Source organism: Dipodomys spectabilis, unplaced genomic scaffold (assembly GCF_019054845.1).
Source record: "Dipodomys spectabilis isolate Male_0828 unplaced genomic scaffold, ASM1905484v1 ptg000076l, whole genome shotgun sequence".
Taxonomy (NCBI): domain Eukaryota; kingdom Metazoa; phylum Chordata; class Mammalia; order Rodentia; family Heteromyidae; genus Dipodomys; species Dipodomys spectabilis.
The window spans coordinates 6,481,028-6,500,460 of record NW_024870753.1 but is presented as its reverse complement, the minus strand read 5'-3'; the positions used below and the strand labels follow the sequence as shown (position 1 = coordinate 6,500,460).

Sequence of the window (19,433 nt, the reverse complement as noted above, 5' to 3'; positions counted from 1 at the left end):
AGTGCTCACCTAGCATGAAGCCCTAGGTTCAATTCCTCAGTACCACATAAACAGAAAAAGCCAGAAGTGGCGCTGTGGCTCAAGTGGTAGGGTGCTAACCTTGAGCAAAAGAAGCTCAGGGACAGTGCCCAGGCCCAGAGTTAAGCCCCAGGATTGGCAAAAAATAAAATAAAATAAAGTAAAATAAATCATTTTCCAAACTCTGTTCATCTCTCATTTTGCAGAGTGCTATATTTACAGATGTCATTTATGAAAATGAACCACTGTATTGTCATTTACTAGGAAAAATGTAGAAGCACCTGTAAATCATCTCCCAAAGTGGAATAGAAAAATAATACTGCTGAACAGGAGTGAAAAGCTGGGAGAGAATGAAGGAAGGAGTAACACTGTCCAAAAAGAAATGTATTTATTACCTGACTCAGGAAACGGTGACCCCTCTGTTCATCACCTTTATAATAACAATGAAAAACACTGCTAAATCAGTAAGGGGAAGTGTACCCAAGCATGGCCACATGCAAATATCAAGAAATAAACTTTTGGGAGGGTTGGTACTGGCATTTGAACTCAGGGCTGCTCGGCTGTATGGCTTCATCCACGGCCTCAGTCCAAGAGGCAAACTTTTTAAGCCAAGGTGCTGCTGAATTTCAACTGGTCAGGAGATGTATACAGTTATTGTGCTGACATCACAGTCCCTTGTGAATACACAGAAAGGGACACGACTAGTTCCCTCTGGTCATTAGCACATCAAAGAGAACAGTGGTTGTCTAAGTGCACACCAGAGAGGAAGAGACATAAAACTGCCTGACCTCTGCTCACTTGTCAAGAAATGTTAACACAAAAAGGTCAGCAGGATTAAACAGTAATACACCGTTCTTCAAGAATAAAGGAAGGTAAAAGAATGAAGTCCAGTTTTGAAATATTTCAATTCTACTAGCAAGTGTCACTCAATAAACACAGTGTTATACACTCTGACTCTGAGAACAAGTCATGCCCTCCTGCCCACTTCATGTGAACTAGACCAAGAAGCAGAGATGCTCAAAACACTCAAGCTAATGAGACAGGTGAACTCCAACAAGACAGGGAGACAGAAAATAGCTCATCTGTCTCTAAAAACAGCACAAAACAAAACAGCAACTTTAACATACTACTTCAGACAGTAGGCTATTCAGTCTTAGCAACATCCCAAATTACTTAGCAGAACCATCTAAAGAGGGGGGAAAAAAAATCAAGGGAAGTTTAATTCCAGACTCCTCAGTTTCTAGGTATAAACAGACTGTTTGAGGAACTAGAAGAAATTAGCCTACCTAACTGATGTACTGCAGAAAAGTCACTAGCCAAAACTATGGAACTGGTTCTTCTCTAACAGAAAAGTATCACACAGCAACCAGATCTATAGGCTGGAAAATTAAACAAACACCAACTTTATTTTCAGAGACAGTGCTTTCTATCCTAAGAGGATACAGTCCCTCAAACACCACTTGAAGCAGTTATCCTTTCTGTGAGCAATATCAACAAATGTCTACAGGAAAATTTCACTTCTTCTCTTCTAGCATGTTGTTCTCACCCTGGTGCAAAAGTCAAGCTAGGAGGCTCAATGACCAACAGCAACTGGGGTAACACTGCCAAAGCCACAACTTCCTTCCCTCTAAAAGTAAACAGAGCCCAGTGCTGGGAGTCATCTGTCTGTAATTCTAGCTACTTAGGAGGCTGAGAGCTGAGCATTGTGGTTCAGTTAAGTCTCAAACTAACCACCAAAAAGCAGGAAATGAAGCTGTGGTTCAAGTGGCCTAAGACCTTGAGCAGAAAATCTGAAGAAGTGTCTAGGCCCTGAGTTCAAGTCCCAGGACCGCCCCCCCCCCCACAATATTAATTAATTTAAAAATGGTAAACAGGGCCATCTCCAGAAAGTTTGATGAAGGAGCAAATGTGAAGTTAGAACAAGAGTAAACAAAGCAAAACAAAGTCAAGTCTGTCAAGGACCTATTTTTTAAAAAAAAAGTTTAAATACTGAAGCTGTGAGATTTTGTAGTTTTTTTTGTTTTGCTGGTCCCGGGGCTTGAACACAGGGCCTGGGAGCTATCTCTGAGGGTTTGTTTGGTTTTTTTTTGCTCAAAGCTAACCCTCTACCATTATGGAACCAGTCCCACTTCCCACTTTTTGGTGGTTAATTAGAGATAAAAGTGTCACAAACTTTCTTGAGCAGGCTAGCTTCAAACTGTCAACCTCAGACCTCAGCCTCCTGAGTAGCTAGGGTAACCATGTGTGAGCTACCAGTGCCCAGCTTCATGTTATTATTTTGTTGTTTTTTTTTGGGTCTGGTGATGGGGCCTGAACTCTGGGGCTTGGGTACTGTCCCTCAGCTCTTCAGCTCAAGGCTAGCGCTCTACCAGTTGAGCCACAGCGCCACTTCCGGCTTTTTTCTGTTTGCTTATGTGGTGCTGAGGAATTGAACCCAAGGTCTCATGCATGCAGGCAAGCACTCTACCACTGAGCCACCTTCCCAGCCCCCATGTTATTATTTTGAAAAAACAGATTCTGAATAGCTCACTTTAGGTGACATTAACATATGTCTATGTATACTTTACATATATGTTAAATTTCTTATTACTTCAACAGTAGACTCCAGAATAAAGAAATCGGGAGAAAATAATTTTTTGGTTATATATTCTCCTTTCTAAATTTATGTCAGTATGGCTAATAGTTATAAGTTATGAGAGCTAGGCACTGGTGCCTTACACCTGTAATCCTATATACTCAGGAGGCTGAGATCTGAGGATTGCAGTTCAAAGCCAGCCTGGGCCAGAAAGTCCTTGAGACCCTCAGTTCCAATTACCTACCAGAAAACTGAAAGTCGAGCTGTGGCTCTAAGTGGTAGAGGGCTAGCCTTGAGCAGAAGAGCTGAGACACAGCATCTAGGCCCTAAGTTCAAGCCCCAAGACCAGCAACAACAAAAAGTGATGGGAGAGTATGAGTTTGTTATATTTCCATTATCGGTTTCTCAGATGATAGCCAACTCTACAAACAGGAGGTTAAACTGCCCTTTTACTATGCCACCATTTAGACAATTCCTGCAACTATCTAGTTTTACCTTTAACCAGTCATTTTACATTTATCATGTAAAACACAAAATATTCAACATAAGACTACCTCTAAATAAACCTAATAACGAATTATTTAAAAGTAGGAATTCATACACAATTAAAAGACTAACTCCAAAGGCCCTAACACTTAAATAGTCCAATGAGGTTCTTGGAACTAAGTTGCTAGAAAAATTGGCTGGTATTAATATTAAGTTGGCCCAGACTTTGTTGATCTATATGAATAATCCCCATTCACAGTCTTCATTCTGACTGTACAGGAAATGCTTTCTGCAACCCAACACATCTGAAAAGGTTTCATTCTGAGTGATGCAACCCTCCACATAGCCTCAAAAGCCAAGGGTCAGAGGCCTTTACAAAACTCACAGTCAGGCACTGGTGGCTCATGCCTGAATTCAGGAAGCTGGGATCTGACAATGGAGGTTCAAAGCCAGCCAGAGCAGGAAAGTTCGTGAGACTCATCTCTAATTAAGCACCAAAAAAAGCTAGAAGTGAGGCTGTAGCTCAAGTGATAGAGCAGGAGCCTTAAGCCAAGAAAACTCAGGGACAGCATGCAGGCCTTAAATTCAAGTTCTAGGACCAACACACATACACACACTCATTCACATGAAACAAACATATGTTAAATTGGAAGAATTTGTAATCTACCTACTAGCTCTTGAGCTTCTAACTGAAAAAATGAACATGAAAGCTATAGATACTTATTTATTTCCTACGTTAAGACTACATCTTTGGCTATGTTTGGTTTACTTTGTTTAAGATTTCTCTTTGCTCCACTTTTAAAAAAAAATCATTATCTTATGAAACCATTACAAAAATCATTAGTTCACAGAGGTATTTATCTAGAAGCTTACTACTAAAAATTAATTATTGCCATAAATTGACAATTCAAACCAAATACTTCTTGGGAGGCTAATAAGGCTATAGGGTACCTTAGGGAATATTCAAGTATAAGGTATAATCCAAGTTCTTAATAAGAATGCATTTGTCGATTTACAGAGGTCACTTTGTACATATTGTAAAAGTTTACCTCTCACGAAGAGTATTTTGCTAACCTTTTCCCATTACTATAATGACAACCATCATTACCAACAAATTCTTTAAAAAAGCTAATTCTTACTTCTGCTTAAACTTATTTTCTGTTACTTTAGTATCCGTGGAGCTAGAAAACAGCTGGTTACCATTCCTAATAATGGATCCATGAATTTTGAAGTTATATGTTGTCTTTTAACCCTTCATTCTCTCAACCTTTCCTCATGACTGACTTCCAATCATAAAATCATCTTTTGAATCTCCTCAGAATCGTCTCCAAGGTCTCTTTATTCCTTTTAAGCTGAGGAACCTAGAAATGAAAACAACACTCAAATAAGGGGATAATTAGAGCTAAGTGTATCTACATAAATGATAATGCCAGCCTATCCAGGCACCTCAGAATCACTTACCCATAGCATATCAGTACCTTTACAAAAACATCCTATGATGTTTCTGGTTGAATTTCATATTTTCTTTTTTTTTTTTTGGGTTCGGTCGTGGGACCTGAACTCTGGGCCTGGGCGCTGTCCCTCAGCTCTTCAGCTCAAGGCTAGCGCTCTACCACTTGAGCCACAGCACCACTTCCAGCTTTTTTCTTTTTGCTCATGTGGTGCTGAGGAATCGAACCCAGGGCCTCAGGCATGCAAGGCAAGCGCTCTACCACTGAGCCACCTTCTCAGCCCCGATATTTTCTTAAACTAAGCAAAATTACAGTGTCTTGTGAACTGACTTTGCAAAGTGTTCCTAAAAGTTTACAAACATCAAATTTTTAGTTCAACAAAGTCACTGATCATCTTTTATATGAAGCCACCACTATGAATATAAAACGTAAATAATGACTTAGAACTGGTCCATATCTTAGGGCATTATAAAGTCATGGAGGAAAGACAGATACATTCAAAAGTACTCACAAGCCAGGAGCTGCTGGCTCATGCCTGTAATCCTAGCTATTTAGTAGGTGGAGAGCTGAGGATCACAGTTCAAAGCCAGGCCCAGCAGACAAATCTCAGAATCTCTCTCTCTCTCTAAATCAGTTGTGGGGCTCAAACTGTGGGCCTAAGTGCTGTCCCTGAGCTCTTCAGCTCAAGGCTAGTGTTCTACCACTTTGAGCCACAGTGCCACTTCCAGTTCTCTTTAATTGGAGATAAGAGTTGCAGGACTTTCCGGTCGGGGCTGGCTTGGAGCCACAATCCTCATATCTCATCCTCCTGAGTAGATAGGATTAAGAAACTGTCTAATTAACCAACAAAAAACCAGAAGTAGACCTATGGCTCAAGTGGTAGAACACCAGCCTTGAGCTAAAAAGCAAAGAGACAGTATCCAGGCCTTGAAGTCAAGCCCAAGTAACAGGTAAAAATCTATAAAATAAACAAAAAAATGTTTTAACAAACCCTTCCTTTTTTGAAAGAGAGGTACAGGAGCTGGATGCTGGTGACTCACACCTGTAATCCCAGCTACTCAGGAGGTTTGAAGCCAGTCCAGGCAGGGAAAGCCCATGAGACTCTTATCCCAATTATTACTAAAAAAAAGCTGGAAGTGGAGCTGTGGTTCAAGTGGTAGAGTGTCATTAAGTAAAAAAGCTTAGGAACAGCACCCACACCCTGCGTTCAAGTTCCAGCACTGGTACAAAAAAGTTAGGATCGGGGCTGGAAGGTGGCTCAGTGGTAGACCGCTTGCCTTGCATGCAAGAGTGCCTGGGTTCGATTCCTCAGCACCACATAAGCAAAAAGAAAAAAAGCCAGAAGTGGTGCTGTGGCTCAAGTAGAAGAGCGCTAGCTGAAGAGCTGAGGGACAGTGCCCAGGCCCAGAGTTCAGGCTCCATGACCAGACCCCCCCACCCCCCCAAAAAAAGTTAGGACCAATCAGAGACTAAAAGGACTGTATTAGTCTCATTGTAGCCACCCTGGTCTGGTAATTATGCAACTCATGGGGGCATGTATTTCTTAGCAACTTACCTATTTACTGCTTTATTCTCTTCTCCTTTTTTAACTTATCTCAATTGTTTTAGTAAAGACACCAGTGGTACCCATTGGTGGTCACCAAAATGGGCGGCTACCCTTCAGTTTGGTTCCACCTAACTTACTGATAAAACCTGATTGATAACATTCTAATGTCAAGATATCTTATTTCTCTTGAAATAGGAGAGTGATATTAGGAGAAGTCTATGAATGCACACATATACATGTATAACTCAAAGCAATAGAAATCAATTATCTCAGTGGAGAAAAAAATTTACAGAACTCAGCTCCTTTCAGTTTCTCTAATAATAATTAAAGCTTTCCATGTGCTAGATACTTTGCATGCATGATCTCAAATCTTACAATAATCTAATTGAGAGCATAATCGCCCCTTATTTGCAAAAGAAATTAAGACATGGAGAAGTTAAAATTTGCAAGGTCATTCAGCTAATAAATAGCTAAATTAGGATTTGAACCCAGGTAGTCTAAATCCCAAGCCTAGTCTAGCAGCTCCTAAGTATAGTGTCATACTAGCTCAAATATTCCAGATTAGATTATGAGATTCTCCCTCTCTCTCAGTAGTAAAGGTATTTGTGTATGCATGAGTAAAAACTCCTAGAGAGATTACAAAAGGATTTCCTCATTAACTAAGCTTAGAGATGTTATCCACAAGATTTTACTGCTTATAATTAAAGGCAATAATCTAAGAATAGAGTTGTGTATGGTCTAAAAGTTATTCAATATTCATGGGGGAACAAAAGTTGAATATAGATACATATAAATATTTATCCCAAGAGTAAGATATTACTATAAATGTATGATTAACTTCTCCCTACTTTTCAGAACATCAAGTGCCTGATGACACACCCATCACAAGTTCCATAACTCTTTTTTTTTTTTTTGGCAGATCTTGGGACTTGAACTCTGAGCCTGTGCATTGTCCCTGAGCTTCTTTTGTTCAAGGCTAGTTTGAGCCACAGCGTCACTTCCAGCTTTTTCTGAGTAGTTTATTGGAGATAAAAGTCTCATGGAGTTTCCTGCCCAGGCTGGCTTCAAACCATGATACTTCCTCAGTTCTCAGCCTCCAGAGGAGCTAGGATTACAGGCATGAGCCACCAGTTCCCAGCTCCATTACTTCTTAATTCAAGACAAAAACCACACTTTTGCTGGAAAATGAGAATGAAAAAAGTGCTTCAGCAAAGCATGGACAAGGGTTAGAGCTCTTAAATGTTAGGAAAGTTCACAGCTCTTGCTGCTGCAAGACATCAGAGCATTTGTACCCAAACATTCCAATGCAACACAAAACCAGAAATGCAAGAAAGCAGATAAAATATATGGAAGGCACTCCAATTCCTGACATAAAGTGGAAAGATCTTACCCACTAGTCCCTTATGAAGTCATGCAGCAGTAAAAACTAAAGGTAACATATCTGGGGAAATCCCTTCACCCTCTTAGTCAGACAGAAAAACAACTACTCATTTCAAGGAAAGGGGAATTTTTATACCCTGTACAGAAAACTGCCAACTAACTATATTACATTTATGCCTTTATTAAAACTTTTTATCTAGAACTCAAAAAGTTAAACCAAGTTTGGCCTCTTAAACTTAGTACTAACCCTACAAGGGACTTAAAAAGCATCTATAACAACTACAAATCACACAACAAAATTCTTATTTGAAATGTCTTAGTCTTTAAAGCGAATGTCAGACAGTAGCCTCAGCCTCGTGGCTGGCTTTCCCTGGTGTGTAACCTGACAAGGTAAAAAGCGCATTGAAATATTTAACAGTGGTGGTATGGATTTCTTTGGATAGGTCAAGAAAAGCAGCTCACCCTTTTTAAAAACATAAAGAACCACTTTATGAGAAGTCATTCCCTTAGTCCAAGACTCTATGCCTTTCCTCAGGGCTTTCTCAGAGACCTTATTGAGGAGGAAAATGAAAAGGCCAACAAAAGGTCCTCTTTTCCCTCCCCAGCATCATCTACCTCGGCCACAGGGCCAGTAGCATCCCCACTGTCATAAATGCCAGCAATTAAGAGAATTAGGCCATAAAACCACCCACTCAGGTAGAAGAGCCCAGGCCTCCAGCTTTATTTAATACATGCCATAAAAGGTTCTGTACTTCCTTCTTTCAGGCCTTCACAGCCAATGAAATGACAATACTAACAGCCAAAAAAAATAGCCCTTTGTCTGCCTACCTCATACTGATGTGGTCAAGGAAACCATCTGGGTCCAGGTGAAGAATTTAAGATTCCTTTCTCTTGATGAGAGACTCCCCATTTCCTCTAGCAGCTAAGAAAAGATGCGCTGTATTGTGAACACTAATATAATGCAAACTAAAGAAAAACTACTTTTTTCCCAAAAATTATTCTCATTCTGAAACTATTCTAGAAGCTTAACTAACAATTCTTGGCCTTAAGAAACACTAGTGTCTATAGAGTTTGTTTGTTTGTTTAAGTTTTAGCAAGGATATAGTAGAGTGTAGCAAGTTTAGAGCAGGGAGAAATGTAGAAGAGAGATATTTCCTGCTCCCTATGCAGGAAATGAGAGTTAAAGACTCCAAGAGTAATTTTTTTTTTTTTGCTAGCCAAAAGTTAATTCAAATCTAAAAGCTAATTTTCATTCAGCAATGTTTCAAAATCTAGAGCAATTTAGGAGCAACCAATAATTTCATTTTATTATCTGCTTTATAACAACCTTCTCCAATCCATAAATACCACAAGTGTATCAGTTTTCTCAGTGACATGCTTTCTTCATCAAGCTTCATAAACCAGTATAAGATCCAAGTAAGCACTTTATAACGGTGCACTCTTTAGCATCTTCTTTCTTACTAGTGCCTACAGGGTTAAGAATCTGATTCAAACTGCTGGTGCCTCACGCCAGACTCATTAGTAATTTAACATTTCTTAATCCCTGAAAATAACATATACAAACAAAGAAGGGTTCCATCCCAGCAATCCTCAGACAAATTCTTCCTAGAGTAGTGATAGTCACAAAGCTTCCCCTTTCTCCAAGTCCGAGTTTCTGGGCTAGCTCTCCACCTTGGCAAAAGAAGAATGGAGACAAGATAATCACAAAAGGCCTGATTGAAGGCCTTCAGTTAAGGGCTAGAAAGAAGCTGAAGTTCTGTGCCAACACTAGAGGAATGTGGGCAGGCACAAAGAGATCTTAATTAGGAGACCTACAATTAAGACCCAGCAAGTCTCCAAAAGAGAGAGAGGCTTTGCAGTGTGCTGTGCCTCTGAGAAAGCAAGGCTCTACCCACAGGGCAAGGGCAGAAGCTGGTACAGCTGCCCTTCCTCCGCCCCAGGTAAGAAGCAGATCAAAATGGGAATATTTTCTCTTCATTTCCAATCAGATGTCACTACTTTGCAAATGAGTTCCTCCAGAACCAAGTTCCTTAAGATAATTAATAGAAAAGTGAGGCCATGGCATTTGGTTTTCAATGAGAAGGCAAAGTTCTGAAAGACTGCATTTCTAATGCTCAATACAAACCAAAGAACTTCTTTTCATAACATATAAAAACTACTTCAGATAAAGTGGAACTATCACTTGTAATTTATAAATATGTTGATTTTTCAATCATTCAAAAGCACAGACACCTAAAGGAATATACCACCTAGATGAAAAATAACTAAGAACCTACAGCAATAAAAAACTACAGTGAAAAATGAGGGCTTGTAGGACCAAGCGCTGGTGGTTCATGCCTATAATCCTATCTACTCAGAAGGCTGAGATCTGAGATCAAGGTTCAAAGCCAGCCCATACAAAAAAGTCCACAAGACTCATCTCCAATTAACCACCAGAAAAACCGGAAGTGGTACTATGGTCAAAGTGGTATAGCACTAGCCTTGAGCAAAAATGCTCAAGTACAGCATCCTGGAGGCCCTGAGTTCAAGTCCCACAACTGGCTTCTAAATACCAGATAATACCTAAAGTTCCACAGGTTCTCAGAATTACGCTTAAAATTTTATCCTTAAGAGTTGGGAATATAGGAGCTGGGAAGGTGGCTCAGTGGTAGAGCACTTGCCTTGCATGCCTGAGGCCCTGGGTTTGATTCCTCAGCACCACATAAGCAAAAAGAAAAAAGCCGGAAGTGGCGCTGTGGCTCAAGTGGTAGAGTGCTAGCCTTGAGCTGAAGAGCTGAGGGACAGCGCCCAGGCCCAGAGTTCAGGCCCCACAACCTTTCCCCCCCGAAAAAAAAAAGTTGGGAATATTTAGTGGTAGAGTGCTTGCCTAGCATGCATGAAGCCCTGGATTCGATTCCTCAGAACCACGTACAAGGAAAAAGCTGGAAGTGGCACTGTGGCTCAAGTGGCAGAGTGTTAGCCTTGACCAAAAGAAGCTCAGGGACAGTGCCCAGGCCCTGAGTTCAAGCCCCAGAACTGGCAAAACAAAAAAACAACCATTAAGCCAAGCACTGGTGGCTCGTGCCTGTAATCCTAGCTACTTGGAAGGCTGAGAGTGGAAGAATCAAGGTTCCAGACAGACTGGGAAGAAAAGTTCACAAGATTCTATCTGAAGCCAGAAAGAGGTGGCTCATGCCTGTAACCTTAGCTACTCAGGAGGCTGAGATCAGAGGATCCAGGTTTGAAGTCAACCCAGGCAGGAAAGTTCACAAGACTCTCATCTCCAATTAACCACCAAAAAGCTGGAAGTAGAGCTGTAGCCCAAGTAGTAAAGTGCTAGCTTTGAGTACACAAGCTCAAGGACAGTGCCCAGGCTCTGAGTTTAAACCATGGGACCAGCACCAAAAAAAGAGGAAAGATCCTATCTTAAAAATAACAAGCAAAACTAGGGTTGAAGGTATAGCTCAAGTAGTACAGCATCAGCCTAAAAAGTCCAAAGCCCTGTGTTCTATGTTAAAAAAAAAAAATCGAGGGGGGGAGGGGGAATATAGTTGAGGTGGGAGGGAAGGGATGGTAGGAGAAAAACAAAAGAGAAGGCAACAATGCTTGATAAGAAATGTACTCATTACCTTGCTCATGTAACTGTAGCCCCTCTGTACAGTATTTTCACAATAAAAAACATTAAAAAAAAAAATCAGTCAAGCACTGGTGGCTTACACCTGTAATCCTAGCTACTGAGGAGGCTGAGATCTGAGGATCATGATTCAAAGCCAGCCTGGGCACCAGAAAGTCCATAAGAGTCTTATCTCCATAAACTACCACCACAAAGATGGAAATGGATTGTGGCTCAAGTGGTAGAACATGAGCCTTGAGCAAAATAAGGGATAGCAAAATAGGGATAGTGCCCAAGCCCTCAGTTGAAACCCCAGGACAGGCACCATAATAATTTATCTTCAAGCCAAGCACAATGGAATGTGCCAGTAGTCCCAGCAACTCAGGAAGTTGAGGTAGGAGGATGGCCTGAGCCTAAGGGTTCCAGACCAGCCTTGGCAACAGAGAGAAGTCTAGCCTTTGGACCAGGGACATAGCTTAGATAGAATACTGAAGTGAAAGACCCCAAGAAGTTTACTCTCCAGCACTGTGAAGAAAATAAAAAGTTATCTTTTTGTTGTTTGTTGTGAAATGGATCAACTTTAGCAAAGTCCTTTCTTAAGCTTTTCTACACAATGAAACATTTCCCAAGTTGAAATTTCTCCTAATCATAATGCCAGTTAAGTGGACAAATGTACCATCTGAAATTAATAATCACCAGCAATCTCACTGACTCCATGCTTGAAATAAAGTCAAGAGAATTTCTGACATCCACAAAAAGTTAATAGCATAAAAAGGAATTGGGATAATGGGACAAAAGGTCCACAATTAATTGAGTGCACCTCTCTTACTTTACAGATGAGAAATGTAAGGTTACAAGTGAATTGCCTGAAGTGTTCTAACCAGTCAGTGACAGGTGAGGGGAGAGACCACACAAACTGCTGTCACTCCCCTGGATTTTTCTCTTGCCAAGCTTAGGATTAGCTGGGAGAGGGGCGATGAAGGAGCAACTCTGTCATGATACCTAAGCCTGGTGAGCCTCCAAAACTTCACTCTCCAACTACGTTCCAGCTAGAAGACTATATTCTTATAATTCCAACTCCACATGGCCTACTTCAGGCCATGAACTGAACTGAAACTTCAAATGAAAATGAATGCACACCAACATTGTAATTCAGATTCAATTTATATCTAATTAGGGTCTGCAATGTTATGATCAGGAAGAAAATTATGCTTTTAACATTTTGAGGGGCGGTATGGAAGGCAACTGGATTATGAAATTCATACTCAGACTAGTACTATTTCTGAAGCTTATATTAAAACAGTCAACAGACATGCTGCCTGCTGTTTATTTAGATGGCAAAGCTCAACCGTATGGACATTCCTGAGACAATCCTTAGGAAGATAGCTTGCTGACACTATGAAGAGAAGGGAGAGAACAGAGGCCCAAAGGTGGGCCTCTGTGATTTCTCACAGTATATAAGGAAATACAACTCTACTTCCTAACTGTCACAGAGAAGGCCCAAATAAGTAACCAGCCACACCTACACATTAAAAAAAAAAATCCCATTTTAACAATAAAATTTGGTCCTGAAGAACTAACATGTTAGTTGGTATCCGAGAGATTATCCAGTAGGAGTGAAGTTAGGTACCAACAACTACAGAGAATGAATCTCCAATGGCTAAGAGAGTTCTAACAGGGAAGTGAGCAAAGTTCTCTCACCTAATCTTAGAAGTTATACAGGCAGCTTCTGGTCAGTATTCACTTAATCACAATGGCAATAGCTGAGACTCTTTGGAGTCATATAACATCTCATCATGAATCCAGCTAATAAGATTTGATGCATGAGTAATGAGCACGTTCTAAGAAGCAATCTTTAGAATTCAGTAAATTCTATCAGCCAAGCAAGAAATCTCTAAACTTCCTTTTGCAAATTTATCACTGAGGTGTAAGCCTGTCTAACCAAGTGTTTGGTGTCCACACTGAATACTACCAGGTCAAAGGAGATCATCACTCTGGCTTACCACTTAACACATACCATCAACCCATACCATATAGCCTCAAACTACCACATCAAAGCTTACCAAGAGCTCATTCAAGGCCAATTCAGAAGAAATACTGACATTTAAGGCACAAGGCAGAAAGTCAACTACTTGTCTCCTAACAAAGTAGTAAGTACTATTCAGGCAAAAGTTTTCAATAAAAAGATACCCCCTTACCAATAGGATTTTACTTGAAGTAACTATACTTTCTTGACAAGCTTTATACTATAAACTACCCTTAAGTAAAATAAAAGGCTAGCTTAACAATCATCTTCTAATATCAGTAGATAAGAAACTGTTTGCACCTGATTAAAAGGTGATTTGTCAAAGACCAACAAATACAAATATTCTGGTGCCCAGACATCAGGTCCCTGAATCCAGGTTTCTCTCTTTCTAACCAGTCTCTTGAAAAGCTATGATTGGAAGCTGTCAATATGAAACTCTACTTTTGAACTTTTGTGATAATATTTGGAATGTGAACACTTGGTCCTTCAATGCAAATTACAAAAGCATGCTAAACAAGAAGAAAATGCTTCTTTAGAATCCCCTTAAAACAGACTAACTTTCTTATTATACTCTTAACATACATAGGGCTAAAATTCTACTTATAACCAGGCAAGATGCAATTTTGAAAATAAGCAGGTAAATGAAATGTCAGTAAGTCTATTCTTTTTTTTTTTTTTTTTTTTTGCTGCTGTATCTTTTAAAAAAGCAAAATCAACTCACTTTTAAGCACCAACTCCATGCAAGTAACCTGAACGGTTCAGTCTTTTTGTCATGTATGAGGCCTTTGGTTCTCCAACTACATGGGATCTGTGTTGTTAGCTTAAAAAATACAGAATTGGCCTTTCAAAAAATAATAATCATCTAGAGCAACCAATAAATAGTCTCAAACAACCATTGCTGACTGCAGCTGCCTTCTGAAGGCTGGGAAAAGGAGGTGGAGATAGAGCAGAGAAAGGTAGGGAGAGGGGATGCTGCAGCTAGCTACGCAGGGAGGAACACGCCCCCAGCAAGTCCTCCCGGCTCTGTCAGAAGGCGGGCTGTGTCAGTCTCCTGATCTGGCTGCCTTAGAAACAATCTTTAAAAGGAGGCAGGCAGGAAGATGAACAACTAAAAAAATGTCAGCTCCCTGAGAGGAGGGGCCGGGGTCCCTGAGATCTCCACCCTTCCCTTCTTCCCAGGGTCTTTCAGTAGAGCTTAAGTGGTGTGGGGCACAACGGGCAACAAGGGGTTTGCCCAGGATATTTTGTGTGCACCAACGGCAGAGCACGCAGGAAACGGCTGGTGGTTATCTTTCCCTTTCTGTTTCAATCAAGAGCACTCCAGAGCGGCCATCCCCTACCCCCTCCCCTTGCTTCAGCCCCTAGCAGCTGCTCTTCCTCCTCCTGGCATCCCCCCTCCCCTCGACCCCCCTTCCCTGCGATTCAAACTGCTCCTTCTGCATCCAATGGAAAACAAATGCGCCACACCACTGGCTGAACCTGAACTCAACTTCCCTTCCCGGGGCAACTTTCCTTTTCGCTCTCACCAAAGCATCCCCATCCTCACCCTTCCACTAGCGGGAAGCACGCTGGCTCCGACCCTTCACCCGCCTTGGGTCCTCCCCCGCCCCCATCCCCTTTATCAGAATCAGACCACCCTAACTCCTAGGGACTAACTTGGCTTCCTCCTCGTTCTCCCCATCACCACCACACTAAAGGAAAAACCGTCCCTGAGCTCCTCACCCCCACCCGGCTTCCCCAGCCTGGCCGAGTCCCGGGATGGGCCTAGGGAAAGGTGGATCAATAGTGAAATGACGAGAGGAGGAGCAGGGCGGGGGGAGCTGGCGCTGCAGAGACTGGCGAGCACTCCGGCCACTGGGTGGGGTGGCGGGGAGCAGCTGCGTCCCCGGGGAGGATGCTGCCCCAATCCCCCCCCAGCCTCCCCTCCCTCCCCCCCCCACCCCAGAACTGGAGGGATAGCCTGCTTCTCCCCCTGGGGACTACGAGAAAGCTCCTCTCCTTCCAGACTATTTCCCCTCCAAGATGTCATTGACTTTTCATTGGAAAGGAGGGAAGGGAGGGAAGGGAGAGCGAGCCCCGGCCACCAGCAGGCGAGGACTGTGGTCCTGGAAGACGGGGAAGAGGCTGCTGGGGGACAGCACCGTTATCTCCGAGGGGAAGGAGGTGAGAGGGGGCCAGGTGGAGAGGCAAGGTTTCGGGGGGGGGGTCTGTCCGCCGGGGGTGGGCGTGGGGTGGGGGTAGGAGGTGGAGGTGAGGGAAGGGGGAGTGGCTGCAAGACAGGACACCCGGCTGGGGCTGGGTTTGGAAAGCCAGGTGCGGGAGGGGACCCGGATCCCCCAGGGGCCCCGGAGGAGGCCACCACCCCAAAGATGTCCGAGGGGAAGGCTGCCCTGGGAGCAGCACATCTGCCCGGGGAGGGAGGCGGGGATGTGGCGGGATCAGGTCTCTAGCAGGGAGGGAGGGAGGGCGCAATCTCGCTCGGATGAGGTAATCTGTGGAAGGAGGAGGGGTTCGGTCCCGGGATGGGAAACCCCGGCGTGGGGGGTCTGCGCTGCGGGGTTTGGGGAAGGGTCCTAAGGAGGAGGGGGCAGACGCCCCTGGGCCGGGGAGGTCTGCACCCCGGGGCGGGCTGGGGGAGGGGGGTCCCGGGGGTCTGCACCCGGTACGCTGGGGAGAGGGGAGGGGGGGGAATCCCGAAATGGGAGGGCCACTCGCCCCGGGTCGGGGACCCCGGGATGGTTCCCGCATCGGGATGCTCGGCGCCCCGATGGGGGAGGGGAGGGGCTCCGCAGAGGGTCGAGACCCCGGGTCCGGGGGCTCCTCGCCCCCCGCTTACCTCTCCGCTGCCGCCTCCCCCGCCGCTCTCCCCAAACACGGCCCGGAACCGGCGCAGGTTGGTGCCGATGGCGGCCGAAACCTGCAGCGCCGCGTCGAAGCCCGGGCCCACCCGGAGCAGGGCCGGCCCCGAGGAGGCTGAAGACGATGACGAAGACGAAGACGAGGCGGACGACGAGGAGGCGGCCGAGGCGGCGGCCGCTCCCCCTGGAACCCCGGCCCCGCTGCTTCCCGCCGCCGCCGCCGCCGCCGCCGCCGCCGCGGCCGCCACCGCCGGGGGGGAGGGGGGCGCCCCGGGGCCGCCGCCGCCGGCCGGGGGCCCGGGGGGGAGCAGCAGGGCCGGGACGCGTTGCCGCGGGGCGCCCCCTAGGCCCCGGCGCCCCCCGCCGCCGCCGCCCCCGGTGGTCCCGGGCCGGGCGGGGAAGCGCCACCGACAGCTGTGCGCCATGTTCGCCCCGTGAAGTGAAGCAGCGAGAGGGAGAGGCGACAACACAGGGGGGCGGGGAGGCGGAGGGGGGGCGCGGGCCCCGGAACCTGCCTAACCCGCCTGGCGCCGCCCGGCCGCCCGCACCCCGCGGGCCGCTATGCCGAGCGCCGGGCCGCGCCCGCCCGCCCCGCAATCTGCATACGGGCCTCGGGCCTCCGCCTCCGCCGCCAGCCCGCGGCTCCTCTATGCCGAGGCCCGGGCCGCCGCCTCCTGCGCGCCCGCCCGCCCCGCAACCTGGATAACTGCACGCCCCGCCCTCCGGGAGCGGCTCGGCGCGGGCGGGGGGAGGAAGCCCAGGAGCCGGGAGCGGAGCGCGGGTTCCGGGGAGAGGGGGAGGGGAGGGGAGGGGGCGAGGGCCGCGGGGCGGACGGAGGCGCCGGAGCCGGGCCGCCCGCCCGCGAGCCCGGGGAGCCGAGGCCGGCCGCGCGCGTCCCCGCGCCGCCCGCCCGCCCGCCCGCCCGAGCAGCTTCCCGGACCGCACCGCGCGGTGGCCGGGCCCGGGAGGACGGCGGCTTCTCCTCCGCCCCGGGGCACGGATGCCAGCGGGGTTCGCCCCGGATCGCACGCCTCCCGCGGTCGAGCGGCCTTATTGTGCGGCCCGCCACACGGAAGCGCTGCCCGGCTCGCGGCGTGCAGCCCCGAAAGGGCCGCGGCGTGTGCGCCTCCCCGAGATAAAGCGGGGCCCCTCCCTCCCCGCCGCCGCCGCCGGCGCTCCGGGGCGCGCCCGCCGCCCAGGCCCGCTCCCCCGCCGCCTCCCGCCCCGACGGAGCCCCCGGCCCCGGCCGAGCCCCGTGCCCGCGTGCGGGGTCGCCTTGTGTTTTCTGTCGTCCCCACACACACAGCCCAGCCCGGGCTCCGCGGCCACGGCGTGCTCCGCTGAGGACGCGGCTTTGAAACCGAGCTGCAGCTGGGCGGCTAACGGGGCCTGGAGGGAAGAGGCGGGCCGCGGCGCCCCCGCCCCTGCTCCCCGGCGCGGCGTGCCCCGCAGACCCCGCTGCAGGCGCGCCGGGGGCGGGGGGCGCCCAGCACGGCGGGGGTTAGGCGCGGGAGGGGGGGCGGCGGGCATGGAGATGCCCGCGGTGGAGGGGCCCGCGGGCGGCGAGCTCGCGCGCGTGGTTGGGAGCCGGGGGGCGGGGGAGGGGAGGGCCCGGCGTGAGTGTCCGCCCTCCGGGTTTACTTTATTGCGGGGAAAGGAGGGGAGGGCGCCTCCAGCCTAGGCGTTTGGAAGCCTGCGCGGCTGGGAGAAGCCGAGGGGGAAGGAAGGGGGTTTGTGCGTGGAGAACTTGCGTGGGCCGGGGGAGGGGGTAGGAGGGGCGGGGGGGGGGAGCGAGGCCAGCCAGCGAGGCCCCGGGGCCGCCTCCATGCCCCCGCCCCGCCCCGTCCGCAGCCGGGGTGGATGGAGTTCGCTGGAAGGTCACGCAGCCTCCCTGGACCCCCGCACCCCGCACGCCGAGCCCACCGCTCGCAACGTTCTGCCCGGGGCGGAGAGGAGGGAGGGAGGGTCGTGGACCGCAGGTTGCGGCGAGCCCCGGCCCTCGGGAGGGCGTGCTGCGCGCCTCCAGAGAAGGTCCACGGCCTCCTGGTGCTGAAAACCTCCATCCTGCCAACGGCGAGACGGTGGTGCCGGGCGCACGACGGGGGTGGGAGGTGGAAGAGAGCGCAGAGAAAGGGAGATGGGGGGGAACGCCAGGCGAGCCCCCCCCCCCCCCGGCTCCCCGAACTCGTCCGGGATCGATCGGCGTTCCAACCGCGCAGGATGGGGCCCAGATGGTTGGCAGAGCGCACACGCACAAACGGGACCGGATTCCGTTGTTACATCGCGTGGTTTACTAGGTGCGGGGCGGGGCGGGGGGGGGGGGGGCGGCGGGCAGCAAACGGCAGCCCCGGGACCGCTCGGGACGGGGACGACCCTTGTGGACCACTTCTCCGTGGCCGTATATTTGGCCTTGGGCTCTGGGGTTTTGGGGTGTGTGTGTGTGTGTGTGTGTGTGCGCGCGCGCGCGTGTGCCCGCTCTCCTCCCGTGTAGCTGCTCTGATCAGTTACAGATTGGCGACCACGTGGATCCCCTCAAGCGTCCTGATTTGTTCCCTCTTTCACTCTCTCTCGCTTATTTTTCTTTTGTATTTGCCGCTCCCCCCCCCCCACCCCTCCTTCTTTAATATGCATAACGGTCTGTAGAGGTAGTGGGCAGGGGACTGAGTGACAGGCTTTGGAGAACTGTGTCAACAACATCTCTTCCCGCCCTCCACCCCTGAGAAAACAGCGCGCCGGGCTCCGCGCAGCCCCACGCGGAGCGCACTTCATTCAGCAGCACAGGTGGGAGGTCTGCGGGGTGGGTGGCGGCGGCCGCGGGAAGAAAGGACGTCCGCAGATCCAGATCGCCACCACTGGAATTATCTGGTTTATCTCTGACTAATTCAGAAGGAACCAGAGTAAATGGGAATGGGGTTTGTTGTTAGAAGTGGGTTTTGCTCGTTTGTTTTTGTTTTTTGGGGGGGAGGCCAGAAACTACCATTTATTGAGTGCTTTCCGTGAGACCTGAGTATCTTATGTGCATTCAGTTTTCACCAGTCCTCTGAGAATGATGATTTTACAAGTAGGGAAACTGAGTCTTAAAAGTCCAAGGCCCCTGACACTCAATTAGCAGTACAACCCAAACTCACAGGGCCTAACACTTAGATCCATCAATACTGATACCCTGAAAAGATATTCTTGGGCCAGAGAGGTATGTAGCTCAGTGTTAGAGTACCTGCCTATCATGCCTGAGGCCCTGAGTTTGATTCCAGCAAGGGGTAGAGTTTGGAGAGGATTAGGATTGTATGCCTTATATGTGCTTCACTTTTAGTTTTAACCAACCAACTTTTTGTTGGTCGTGGGGCTTGAACTCAGGGCCTGAGCTCTGTCCCTGAGCGGAAAAGCTGAAAAGCTAGCGCGCTGCCACTTTGAACCGCAATCCTTAGATCTCAGCCTCCTGAGTAGTTAGGATTACAGCGTGAACAGTCTTCATGCTGAACATTTAAATTCTTTTTTATTTGT

At 47.9% G+C, this 19,433-nt stretch overlaps 1 protein-coding gene across 1 annotated transcript in view; it reads right to left on the bottom strand.

The window, feature by feature from the left end:
• Window positions 1–16,357, bottom strand: part of Kmt2a (lysine methyltransferase 2A) — an 80,085-nt gene extending 63,728 nt beyond the window's left edge. The window contains 1 exon segment of the mRNA XM_042682906.1: window positions 15,911–16,357. Coding sequence (XP_042538840.1) covers window positions 15,911–16,357 — 447 coding nt within the window.
• Window positions 16,358–19,433: the final 3,076 nt, after the last annotated feature.